Source organism: Asterias rubens, chromosome 3 (assembly GCF_902459465.1).
Source record: "Asterias rubens chromosome 3, eAstRub1.3, whole genome shotgun sequence".
NCBI classification, from domain to species: Eukaryota; Metazoa; Echinodermata; class Asteroidea; order Forcipulatida; family Asteriidae; genus Asterias; species Asterias rubens.
In genome coordinates this window covers 1729451-1743582 of record NC_047064.1, presented here as the reverse complement: position 1 = coordinate 1743582, position 14132 = coordinate 1729451, and the positions used below count along the sequence as shown (strand labels likewise).

The window sequence follows — 14132 nt, the reverse complement described above, 5'->3', positions numbered from 1 at the left end:
ATTAATAATAAATGAATGGTACAAATAAACTTAAATAAATACAACTTTTGGGTACTTAAATTTAAGATATCGACATTTGAATCACTAGGGTGAATTTAAAATGTATTTGTTCGTATCAAGGTAGGTATAGGTAGAATATTTATCACAATTTTAAAATAATCAAAAACAATTCATGAAGACAATCACACCATCTGACTGAAACGTTGAGTATCCATCGACTCTAATCAGGCCTTTCTGAAGAGATCTCATGATAAATTTAAAAAAATGCCGGTTAAAGTCCCTGGACACCTTTGATAATTGTCAAAGACCAGGCTTCTCAATTGGTGTATCTCAACATGTGCACAAAATAACAAACCTGTGAAAATTGGTTGAACTCAATTGGTCGTCGAAGTTGCGAGATATTAAAGGAACACGTTGCCTTGGATCGGACGAGTTGGTCTATAAAAAGCGTTTGTAACCGTTTTTTATAAAATGCATGTGGTTGGAAAGATGTTTTAAAAGTAAAATACAATGATCCACACAAATTTGCCTCGAAATTGCGTGGTTTTCCTTTTACTGTGCGAACTAACACGCTCGGCCTTGACTCCCATAAGTGGCCGACCGTGTTAGTCGACGAGGTAAAAGGAAAACCGTGCAATTTCGAGGCATGTTTGTGTGGATCATTATAATATACTTTTACAACATCTTTCTACCCATATGCACTTTATAACAAACGGTTACAAATGCTTTTCAAAGACCAACTCGACCGATCCAAGGCAACGTGTTCCTTTAATGGAAGAAAAAACACCACACGAAGTTGTGTGCTTTCAGATGCTTGACTTCGAGACCTCAAAATATAATTGTGAGGTCTCGATATCAAATTCGTGGCAAATTACTTCTTTCTCGGAAACTACGTTACTTCAGAGGGAGCTGTTTCTCACAATGTTTTATACTATCAACCTCTCCCCATTACTCGTTACCAAGTGAGGTTTTATGCTGATAATTATTTTGAGTAATTACCAAAAGTGTCCACTGCCTTTAAACATGCATTTATATCCGTTCCTAACACTTTGATATCAATGATGGGTTTATATGACCCGGGAATCATTTTGCTGACAACATTTCAACTTGAAACCTGACCTTGAATTTTTTGTTTTGTTCACGAGATGGGGTCACAATCTAACCAGAAATTATTAACACATCTTAAGTTTATCCTTTCTATACAATAGGAAAACATGTAACAACTTTACTGACTGGTACCATTCCCATTACTGTGTTTAAGTGAACAGTAACAATTTTAGCAAATAATTCAAGATGTAATTACATTTATGATTACTATAACCTTTATTTGAGCGTTTCCTCCATTTCAAAATGGCGCCTGCCAGACTCCTCGCAAACTAAAAGCCAGGCTGCATCCCATTTATTGTATTGTGGGGTCTTCCCACACAACCCGTGCTGAAAGCTAATGAATTTCTCGCTATAGAGCTCTAACTCCCTTGCGAACGAAACTCTACCCACAGCCAATTGTAGTCTGGCCAAGGGACCATTGGAAAGTCTCCATATATCTTGCGAAATAATCACACGCGTGACATGTAGGTTATTACACGCTCAATATAATATAATATGGCCTCCTGTATCGAGGATGCTCCCAAGATGGCGTCGCTAAACTGATAGGGAACAGTTTTGGGTCGGGAAAGACTGTATAGATACAACAAAACAGACGACCCTCAGTTTTCTGTATACTTTTAGTGTATTTTTATCATCATTTTCATTTCTTGCTCTCCTCATCCGACCGTTCTTTCTCCAACCCATCTTCGTCTTCATCATCGACATCATCATCAAAATCCTCATCATCTTCATCCCTGTCTCCATTTTGCGTCTTCCCTGGGGAGTCCGCAGACGAGGATGGATCCTTTGTTTGCTCTTTCTTCCATTTCATCCGCCGGTTCTGAAACCAGATCTTAATCTGCCTCTCTGAAAGGCAGACACTCTGTGCGATCTCAATGCGTCTCTTGCGTGTCAGATACCGGTTGAAGTGGAATTCTTTCTCTAGTTCCAGGGTCTGGTACCTAGTATACGTCTGTCTGCCTCTCTTCTTGTCCGTCCCGATCATCTGAGTCCCTGGGGAAGATAAGTGTAAAATGATCAATCGCAATTAGTATACGCGCTACTATTGTATAATGTTTCCTGTAGTATTGACGCGGAGAGAGTGGAAACAGAGCAGTTGGTTCCGTTTAAAGGCAAGGTACACTGTTGGACATCTTCAAGCTTCTAAAGCGCTATTCACACGACAGCAATTTGACATTGTAAAAATGTCGCAATGTTTATTAAGCAAGATTTATTTTATAACATTTTACAACCACGCTACACTTAAGCAAGGGCTCCTTGCTCAATTGCTCTCGCGTGGAAGAGGCTAAAATTGGTAAAACCGTACATCAATGGACTAACATATCGTTGATTAATCAATAACCATCTTTATCATTTATCCTACATAAAATGACCAAGCAGTTTGTTGGACTCGTTTTCAAAACAATACTTTTGGTGACTTTTAGCAAGTCTGATTTGGAGAGTTGTGCAGGAATGTTTAATTCGTCTTTATAAGGTTGAGGCGTCAGTGAAGGTCTATCGTGGGGCAGCTATCTTATTAGCTGTATGGAAAATATGACACATGTCATAGATGGTAAAAGCCCGTTAAACACGTATCAATGTGTATTGTTTGCGGTAACACCATATTGTGTACTTGCTGTGTGGATTAGGTTATGTTGAGGTCTTGTCTTGCTGATTATTGTAGAGCTTTTTAAGGCAGTTAATTTCGAGTGAAATTACAAAAGCTTGTTTTCCTTCTGTCCTCATAAGAACAACATTGAAAGTGAACTTGTTTTTTTATTTTTATTTTTTTACTACAGTAGCAATGTAAGTCCTGAATAATTTCAGCCTTTTTCCTAAAGAGAAACCACCTTTAATTTCTATCAAGCTACACTAATAATAAGAGCATAGCTGATCGTGTTTATACATGTAACTTAAGTCCAAGTTATGTGTAATGTTTGTCTCTATGATAAACGCAACTAGCTTGATCGTCACCAGACCGGTGACAAACACTACGCAGCCCCACACGGGTATAGGAGAACCCGGGGTCGGTTTCACATAGAACTCAGTACTAGTCCTAAATTAGGCTTCGGACTAGTCCTAACTTTGGACTAGCCCTAACTTTGGACTAGTCCTATTTTTTGACTAGTCCTAACTTTGGACTAGTCCTAACTTTGGACTAGTCCTAACTTTGGACTAGTCCTAACTTTGGACTAGTCCTATTTTTGGACTAGTCCTAACTTTGGACTAGTCCTAACTTTGGACTAGTCCTAGGAGATATTAAACACTTAATGCTAGTACTAAGTAAGGACGTGTAACTTGTCCTAACTCGGAATAAGACTAGTCCTAACTCTTTGTGAAATCAACCACAGCTGCAGAGGTGTGTACCAGCCGCGATATACATCATCCTGCTGCAACCGTCTCGGTCATGTTCCTGGTATCCAACAAAAGCAATGAGTAATAGTATCAATTGTAACGAAAACAGAACCAGACTGTTTTTCATTCCAGCCTCGGTTTGGTTACATTGATTTGAATGGGAGAAAATCAAAATGGCCGCGACATGAGTAAGGTCTAATATTATCCACCCATCCATAATAGCAGTTGCTAATTATCAAGTTTAAAAGAGGATCGAAACATTGGTTAATATGCCATTCTCTGTAGGCACATAATTCCGCGATAATAAGCAGAGCCATGAAATTGTCCCATAAGTGTAATTTTCTTTGCCGGAATTCACATTGGTTACAACTGTTTAACTTTTTGAAACATCCTACCAATACCAATCTCCCAACTAACAATATATTTATCAATGAAAACTGTCAAAGAGGCGTACAATAGCATATGAAGAACCCACACATAAATATCGCTTATTTCGGTTGCCGTGTGTACACAAATAAGCCCAATGTGAACGCAAACAATCCTCTGACAAAACTTAAACTATCGTTCGTGTTCACTGAAACGCAACAACCAATTAAATTTATCAACTTTTCACTAGTCGTTCGTTAATAGAAAACAAGATTGTTTAAACGAATTACTCTTAGCAACTTTCTACTTTGAAAGAAATTTCCGAAAACATTTGCATTCAGCCCCAAAGTGCCCAGACCCAGTTTAGACCAAGATCTCAATAAAAAAAAACAAGTCCTCTACGACCGATATTTATTTCTACGGCTGCTTAAGGCCCAACAAAGATAACCGTCAGGTCAGCCAAGTTCAACCTCTCAAATCTCAGTCTCGTCCCACCTCGTAAATTACCCACAATATTCCTCCACAAATGACCTGCTTTTTTGGTCGTTGATTGGTCCTCTGAGGTTCCTCAAGAACTCCCTTGTGGCCCCATTCTTGTGACGGTTTTTCGTTGAAGGGGGAAGGGGTTCTAGGGCGACAAAGATGTTTATGGGCCTCTTGAGGGCGATGGTCATAGAGGGATGCGGTCAATAAATAGACTAGAATTAGTGACCCTTCCTTTAGACCTCGGACCCTAACCTAGATTTGGGATATTTTTTTTCTAGCACAGTGTTCCAATTTTATCACATTTTTGTTGATGGGAGATTTACATTGGCTAAGTTATTCGATGTCCGTAATTTATCGTTGTTGTTTTTTTTTTTTATGGCTAACTCACTTCTGGTGGATAAATATTGTTTTGATATTGAGGGAAAACTCGAGGAAAACTGAAATGGGCCGCTCTATAACAATAATTAGAAAAACGTCAAAATTGACTTCATATAAATATTCTAAATGAATTTCACAATCTGAATGATCACAAATAAAAAAGAAAATTGTAGGCCTACAGTCAGTACTAGGCTGCATGCCATTCCTTTGTAAGTTGATAAAATTTCCCAAGGACACAAAATAGAACCAAAAAAAAGTATAAAAAAGACACGGCAAAAAGAACCTCACTTAATTATGTAAATCTCAGGTATTCAAATATGTTCAGCGAACACAATTAAAACATTCGCCAACGGTTACATTATTTTCCAAAACTACAGTGACTCTAAAAAATAAACTAGGTAACTTTGAAGTAAACAAGATAAAATCAATCATTGAGATGAACCGCGTTGCTTATGGGTTTCTATTTTGTTTTCTGTTATAAGATTATGTTGGTTTTGTTTTCTGAAAGGTTACCAACGAATTCCAGGGTTGAATCTTTTGAAACTTGCCCCCAGTGGACTCATTATAGCGAGCAATTCCATAGACGTACTAAGCAGAGCATATTGCTTAACAATGTTTTACTCAACAGATATGAGCAGGTAGTAACAAATTGTACATGTGACATTGTAGTTTGGCTGGTAACTTTGTTAAGCATAGATTTGCTAAGCTACTTTTTTTGCTTAAGCAGCTCTAGGAAATTGTGACAAGAAGAGATTGGTTTATATGAATTCGTAAACATAAAGTAAAGAAAACGCGAAATGGTCAATTTGTTTAATTTCTCCGAAGACTTCCCAAATAATTCGTCCAGTGAGGGTTGTGGTTTGACGAACATAACCGATACAAATATGAACATATCTTAGAAATACAATTCCACTTTCCAAACGTTGGGTCATGAGCAGGATTCCTGCTTAGTTACGAAATGAATAGTTACTTAACCTTTACTTACCTAAGTAAAATAATTGTCAATTCAAAAACAACTTGAAAGACTCAAATGGATACAGGTAGGCCTATATACAAAAAATCAGCACAAGTTTCAGGTGATGCGGTTTAAACAAATTATGCGGTTTAAGTTGAAAAGTTGAAAGTGTAATTACATTTTTAGAAGATTCATTTTAACCTGTCATAAATTATCAGCAAGTTTGAACGGTGTGAAAGAAGTCATTCGTTTACAAAATATTGCAAGTTTTGAAATGTTTCACAATTGAAGTGATAAGTTGGAGAAGGTTATAGAAATATTGCCGTCCTGATCAAAGATTTTAGGAACTAAAACATCCATAAAACAAACACATGTCTAACAACTCAACTCAGTGGCTCATACAAAAATCAGGCACGACATCGTTTGTTTTCCTATGAAAGAAGTAGGAACAGTGGATCAAGGGCTAACCTGCATGTGCATTGATTAGGATTTTGTATAATTTTCATATTAAATAACCCTTTGGCTGAGATTCAGACTAGGAATAATATCATGCCTGCAAAATGTGGATGCTCCACTCATTCGAAATTCATCCACATCCAAATAATAAACATTAGTCCAATAACTATCATAACAACCGCTTTTGGCATCTTTATTCGTACTGGATGTTATTTAGAATGAGAATTGAATTTTTCAACATCATTCTTTACATTAAAAAAAAAAACAACGCTGTGACCATGAACTGACATGACTAACAACGCGGAGTGTGGGCCGACGAAACAGGCGTAAATCACCCTTCGCCGTGCCCCGTCTGCGGTAACCTTTTTACGGCCTAGTAAAACGCTACTAAATTGTCATTTCATCATGCTCAAAATATGCAGGAGTAGAATGGGTAGTGCTATGATTTGGATATGACGCATGCACCAAGGCTCTTTTTGGAGTTGAATTATTTTGTGTTTTGAAGATATTCTTGTTAACTCTGCGGGTAAACTAACTTCACCTCTAAACTGATCAGATTCACCTTTTACGCGGTTTTTGAAATCTGTTATACAGTGGGTAGCATAATGAAATAATAGAGTAACACCCTCAGTCTCTATTCAAAGAATAATGATAAAGTGTCTCAAATCGATTCAACAGACACATTTTGCGAATCATAATTGCTTCCACACCGCCCCAAAATATTATTATTCTATAAAGCAAAATTAGACGATAACAACATAAGCAGACATACTAAATGCACTAGTAACAAAATGTTTTTTAAAAATTACTCAAGCACAAACTTAACAAATTAACCCTCAAAATTTAACAAATTAACCCTCAATGATAAAGGCGTATAAAAATGTGTATGAAACTTTTATAATCCGGCCAAATTATGTGTTCACGGGTTTTCTCAAAAAAAATGTTGAGTTGATTTACGAACTTTCGTGGTGAAGACAGAATTAGTCAATTATCTTGGGAAATCTTAAAATAAAAAATGAATTTGTACTTTAATAGCCTGTTTATTTTCTGGGTGTGTTAACGAACTTGCTCCAGTCAATTGTACTTGTACTTCGATTAGTCATGGTATCAATAAAAGATGTTTTTATCCATAAAAACAACGTTGAGTGTTTTAAACAATCTTGAGTTTGCCGTTGCTTAAGTTTCGAACAGTATTCCTTCCTCTTTTCAAAGTTTCTCCTCTTTTGACAATTTATCATTTAAGCATGTTGTACTTGTTGTCATATTGTCTTATAAGACCAGTCTTCTCACTTAGTGTATCTCAACATATGCATAAAGTAACAAACCTGTGAAATTTTGAGCTAAATTGGTCATCGAAGTTGCGAGATAATAATGACAGTAAAAAACACCCTTGTCGTGTCCTTTCAGATGCTTGATTTCTAGACCTCAAATTCTAAATCTGAGGTCTCGAAATCAAATTCGTGGAAAATTACTTCTTTCTCGAAAACTATGGCACTTCAGAGGGAGCCGTTTCTCACAATGTTTGTATCAACAGTTCCCCATCACTCGTTACAAAGTAAGTTTTTATGCAAAACAAATATTTTGGGTAATTACCAATAGTGTCCACTGCCTTTAAGAATCCTTTGTTTCACTAAAATAGTAGTCTTATAATAAGGATAATAACGATGCCATTTGTTTGATTCGTTTAGCATTACAGGCAAATTCATAATCAACAGCAAACTGTTCAAAATATACAGCTGAATTATGAAATCTTTGATATTATTTTTTTGTTTGAATTATCATTATACACTGAGATAATTTATGCTCACCAAAATACATTGTTTTGAGTCGACATTTGGATTTAAATATGCCCATATAAATTCTCCTTGAATAGCTTTCCAGTAAATGCAAGAATACATAACGAAATAAAGACCTTTAAATAATATTAATCAAAAGGTTCAGTTAAAATATCTTTGGGGTTTTTGTTATGCAAAAGATCATTTTGGTAAGACATTTTTCGTCACAGCCAAACACCCCCTCTGCTGTGGCTGGCTAAACTAAACATAGTTACAATCATACCACGATGCTACTCTTACCTTGGCTTTTTTTGTTCATGTATTCACGAACAAAATCTCAAAGACAAAATGGTGACAAATTCCTTTTGGTTAGCTTAGGAAGCAACATTTTACAGGCGAAACACAAACCAAAGTTGGCAAAACGGAGCAGGAGGCCTGCCACCTCCTCGTCACAGTACCTCCTGGCTAAAAGTATCTTCTTGTAGCCCATTCCCCATTGGCTGTACATTCAACACACAGCCAGTTTATTACTTAATAAAATACATCCCCAAAAAGCTAATAACTTAATAAATACTGAGCTTATTTATTGAAATGTTTTATTGCTATAATTGTACCTAAGGAATAATCCAATCCAGCCTGCACTAGGTAGATACCATCCACTGTTTACCACTACGTCATGTAATGTCTTTGGTGTTACCGCCATTGCAATATTCACATCCTCACACATCGTGTTCTCGGAGGGATTTTGAGTTTTACTGCAAGCAATAAATATACCACCTTCCACAAGATTCATTGCCTAGAGTCATAATTTATAGACTGAGCTGCAATCTATAGAGGCAGGTTGCTGGATTTATTTTTGGTTTTTATTTATATTTTGTTGGACTGATAAGAGTCAGAAACCTCGTTCAAACTGTAATCTACATTTGCAAACAGAAGCTCACCATTGTAAACTACCGGTTTGCTGTTTTAGTTCGATTCGGGATTCGTGCCTTTTTTTTTAAAGCGACAAACAACAACTTCACTTGGAAAGTTCTTACTTTTTACATCCAATATTGGCGCGTAGTTAGTTACTGAGCAAAAAAAAATTGAGAAATACACAACGGAAGATTTTATTCGATTGCGCTTACTTATCAAAGTGATGTTAACTGTCAGTATAGGTTTAAGTAACACAATTATTCTGTCATTAAAACAAGATAAAACGCAATTGAGGAGGAAGCTATTGCTTATCAACTTTCTTTTCGGATCTTCTTACAAGTCAAAACCGTTGATAAACAAAGTATCATATTGTGCCGTTTACTTCAGCAAACCAACAAACCGTTTAATTGTGGTATATTTCTTTAAAATAAAACTTAATATTGTTTCCCCGGAGTTTTAATGAATGTCTCTTTTTACAAGTTTATTAGGGTCACAGCTGGTCTGCTTGTACAATCTCTTTGCATTTGAAAATTGTGCATACTCCTATTGTATATTTTAAAACTTTTCATTGTATATTGTTAATTTCTTTAGTTGCTTGTCATTGTTCGCTTATTTTTTTTGCTGCTGATTTTAAACTTATTTTTATATCTTGTTTTTGCTGATTATCTATATTTTTAATGTTTCTCTGTATTAGCGCCATTGAGCATTGTTTTCGATGGATATGGCGATATATAATGTTTTACTATTATTATTATTTATTATTATTATTATTATTATAAAACTTTGAAGTATTTGGAATAATGTTGAGCCCCAAACTATCCAATGTTTCACCGTGTGTTTGTACGCTGTTGATGTTTGACACACGTGTTTTTGTTATTCAGTTTAAACCAGCCAGAACTAACCGGCTCATTTAGCGTAACATACCGAGCTAACGTGCCATATCCATTCGAATGGACGGTTATTTAGCGATGTAATGTGCCATCAAAAACTGTCAATTATACAAACTGGGTGCCTAATTTATAATAAATACAGTAAATACGTTAATATGATATAAACAAAGTAACTATACTAATCAATTTTGAAAACTGTGTCTTTATGCTTTCCTTGTTTGTAAATTTAATGAAAGTCATGTACAATAATTGTCCATTACCTAAGACGGTATTTTCATTGGAAAAAAAAGGGTATCAACTCAAAAGCGGTCGCAAGAACGCGTCTATTTATTTGATGGGTTTTGAAAAAGTGCATTCAAGATGTTGCTTTCTGATTAAACGTTAAACGTTGGTCTGACATTGCCAGAAAAAAAACACCGAAATGTTCTAATATATTGGTAGTTCCTGGAATAAAACAAAAATAAGTTGTGAACTTTGGGCTTCTCTCTGATTATTTTGAAAAACTATGACGCGAAACATAAACCTTGCTTTTACATTGTGTAACATTTTATGTTTCTTGGAAGAATGCAGTTGTTGGCTTGTTTCCTGGAAAAAAAAGTTGTTTCTTAATTCTAAAAAGCCTGCAAAAAGACTCATATGCATCATCATTGAGTCGAACGTAATACAACATTTAGTGTGTCATTGTACGAAGGGAAAAGTCTTTCAATGAATTTGAAAAACTAAATTAAATTTGCTCAATCCAAAAGAAATGTCCCCTTTAAAGGCAGTGGACACTATTGGTAATTGTCAAAGACTAGCCTTCACAGTTGGTGTATCTCAATATATGCATAAAATAACTAACCTGTGAAAATTTGAGCTCAATCGGTCATCAAAGTTGCGAGATAATGATGAAAGAAGAAAACACCCTTGTCACACGAAGTTATGTGCGTTAAGATGGTTGATTTCGAGACCTCAAATTCTAAATCTGAGGTCTCGAAATCAAATTTGTGGCAAATTACTTCTTTCCTCAGAGGGAGTTGTTTCTCACAATGTTTTATACCATCAGCCGCTCCCCATTACTCGTCACCAAGAAAGGTTTTATGCTAATAATTATTTTGAGTATTTACCAATAGTGTCCACTGCCTTTAAGTAATTTTATCTGGAAATTGTATCATCACAGCCCTCAACCATTGTTGTGTTATTAGTATCGAATACACTCTGAACAAGTTTTGGCTCAGTAGGTGACATTGCGCCGCAGGGTTTTCGTTTTACAACGACGAGAGCAAAGGGAGGTACAACCACGCTAGTTTGTCCTTGGGGAGGCAGGGATGACACATCTCCTAGGGGCCTACATCCAAGAATTTACCCAGGAATATTGGATGATCCCCTCTTGTTATTTCCTGTATTTGATATTCTTTGTCACATTTAAATTGATGTAAAGCTTGCGTGTCTTAAATAACAAAAAATTTCAAACGAGTTGAGCCCGAATGTTGAAAAATTTTGCGCAGAATTTTGCCAAAGTTGAAGTGGGATCTAGTTTAAAGAGAGTGGATAAATTGGCTCATGCAAGCAAGCATTACTCTGATTTATGATTCCCGGGGAACTTTTAAAGACCCACTTTTTTTAATCATCTTTGTAACAAATTGATTCATATAATTCAATGTTTTCTGTTTTCTGTTGGGCTTAGAGGCTCCTGCATGCGCTATATAATTGTCTCGATTTTTATAATGAGTCCAAGTTCAAGATGAAGTTACAAAATATCCTCCTTTTCAAACAAGCATTTTGTTTTCTTTATTATTTCCTGTTTCGACATAATTTTACATGAATTCTATCATAACATTTGGTGTGTCCGTTGATTCATGTAAAATAATATTCCCGTCCAAAACGATGTTACAATATTCTCTTGAACTTTAAGAACAAGTTTCTAATTTATCCAAGAATGAAACCGAAATACCATAAACACTTTCAAATCCGCAATATCGTATGGAACGAAACTCATGAAGTTTTACAAGCTACAGTCAAAATTAATGGTAAATGTGGATGCATGATGACCTGCACCAGGTGGGAGTTGACCCCTAGAGTCGTTCCTGGCAATTTATGTCACTCGGGTCCAGTTCAATCATTTTATCGTAAAACAAAAATAACAGCGTTTTTAGAGCAGATTGTACAATTATCCCCTCCTAGTTTTAGTTTTAATTTACATGTTCAATTCATTTATTACTTACAAATTAAAAACAGTGCAAATTTGTCCCACATAAAAATATGCATAAAATGCAAGAGGCACGATATATCAACAGAACTAAAGAGCAGATTACACAATACATTATATAAAGACATGGCACTAGCACACCTGGAGGATTACAGCAAAGTATAAACTGTCACCCAAGTGTCATTAAGAGTGAGAAGTGGATTCAAATAATTAATGAAAAATTTGACCAAAATTAAAACCAGATTATAAAGTAATTTAGTAAAATCTTTTGAAATAAATTATTGAAGATACAATTCAGAAACCGGTTTTCTTTGATCGAAGTTTGAATTAAAATAGTTCCCCGGGATGCTTTAAGCAAATAGGCAATGCTCGTGGGAATTGCTCATTATTCATGTACAATTATTAGCAATCATGCAATCTCTTTATAAATGTTGCAAATGTGTTAAAAATAACAAGTCTAAATTGGAGTTTGGCATGATTTAGTTATTATTTAAGACTTTTCGGAAAGCATTATCAGATTGTAAAGATGATTTGTTTAGATTATATTGTTTTACGCTGTACAAGCGTTCTGTGGATTCCGTTCTCATCAAATAACGAAATATTACCCGACCAACTGGTCTTAGACTTGAAAACCAATGCAGTACAACGTGCAGTAAGTGCCATGGACTGGTTCAGCAAAAGATGGCATTCAATACAAGATGCACATCTGGTTTAGCAAAAGATGGCATTCAATACAAGATGCACATGCCGTGGTTTGGAGCCATTTCCCCCGTACCGGCTGGCTCTCATTTGGGTCGACTCAACGGTAATTAGATCGCACTGACACAAATATTTTGCCAGGATGGCTGGACAAGAAGGTTTGATGCGAGTATTAATTTACCAATAAAATAAATGACACCCGGTGAATTGACGGTAAAGGATGGATCATGTGTCTATTAATTTCATTCAATGTGAGAGAAGTGGAGGGGCTTAATGAAATAATTAAAAATGTATTATTAATTTCTAATATACACCATCTCATCCCCATTTTGTTCTCGTCTTCCTCATGTTTTTATGTTCTTTGTTTTTACATTTGATTTTAATCTGAAAAGGTGGTTCAAAAAGGGCACCGTGTTTCTCTCGTTTAAATATATGTTAATCTTTCTCTATAAGTTGATGTTACAAACAATAGGTTTCAATATGTTATGAGGTTTTTAGTATTGTTTATAACTTACCTGGAATTTTCATCCATCCATACACCGGTCCTTTGTAAGTGGTAGAATTATTTGAGTCCGTTCTTTTGTCTTTTAACGAATGATGGCTACTGTCTTTACTAAGTTGTCTATCTGATTCTAACTGTGTTACTCTGGTTATTTGGAGCGGGTAGCAAGAACCCTCCAACACCCCTCCTGTGGCTCCTGACACCCCCTTGTCTCCATGACTCCAGCCCCCTTGGTGGTGGTAGTTCGCCGTGGCGTAGCCACCCGTGTAAGTATTGAACTGACTTTGGAATCCCGCCTGTGTGTAACTCTGATTAAACGAGCAAGGTTGGAAGCTGTAAGGAGCAGAGTACGCCTGGTTATTGAGCCCAGTGCCGGGTAGACAGTTCGTGGATGACGGGGAGCTATCGTAAGAGCCGAAGGGCCCGCTGGAGACGCCGTTCCCACACCTCCACCCGGCCGAGGCTGGAGACTCCCCAACAATCGTGCTCCGACCGGGAGCCACGGGCTCGAAACCGCTCGGAAACCATGCCTCACCAGGCTGATATTTCTCGAACAGCGACTTGAGAAAGTATTGGCTCATTTGAGAGATTGATTTGTGACCTCGCTTTACCCGTTTTATGGCTTTTTCTGGCTGGAGGAATTTGTGGATTTACTGCCGACAGTGAAGCGGCCTTTGTATGCCCCAAGATGGCGGGCTTCCGTATACGATCAAGAATGATTGTCCAATCAGAGAGCTACCTGGGGAAAGTGCGTAAAGAAAACGAAATCATTATGCAATTCTAGAGTCATTATGAAGTCACATGATCAATGATGTCACATGATGATATCACATGTGATGGTGGTTCATCATGATTAATGATACACATCACAACTACGTCATCATTATCACAAGTGAAAGTAAAATTTACAATTTGAGAACCTACATGCTATTTATACACCAACTCCAACATCAGTAGAAGAACATACAAGAAGGAACATAAAATAAAACCCGAGCTCAGTTTCAAATGTTGATGTACAGTGACAGACTAACGTTTGATTCCAATGTTGCAAGTTGCTCTTTCATTTCATTGAGAATTGAAT

At 36.5% G+C, this 14132-nt stretch overlaps 1 protein-coding gene across 1 annotated transcript; it reads right to left on the bottom strand.

Moving 5' to 3' along the window:
• Window positions 1-950: 950 nt before the first annotated feature.
• Window positions 951-13690, bottom strand: LOC117288376 (homeobox protein Hox-A7-like). Its single transcript, XM_033769214.1, has 2 exons — window positions 13065-13690; window positions 951-2100 (listed from the first exon to the last, which is right to left on the bottom strand). Exons 1-2 carry the CDS (start codon window positions 13630-13632, stop codon window positions 1748-1750), a joined length of 921 nt encoding a protein of 306 aa, XP_033625105.1. The 5' UTR covers window positions 13633-13690; the 3' UTR covers window positions 951-1747.
• Between the last annotated feature and the right edge of the window lie 442 nt (window positions 13691-14132).

What these genes read in the sequence shown, in the direction of transcription:
- LOC117288376 (XM_033769214.1), bottom strand. Translation starts at nt 13,632, where the DNA reads ATGAGCCAATACTTTCTCAAGTCGCTGTTCGAGAAATATCAGCCTGGT. An exon ending in TGGATGGATGAAAATTCCAG is followed by an intron (nt 2,101 to 13,064) that starts GTAAGTTATAAA and finishes TATCTTCCCCAG; the next exon opens with GGACTCAGATGATCGGGACG.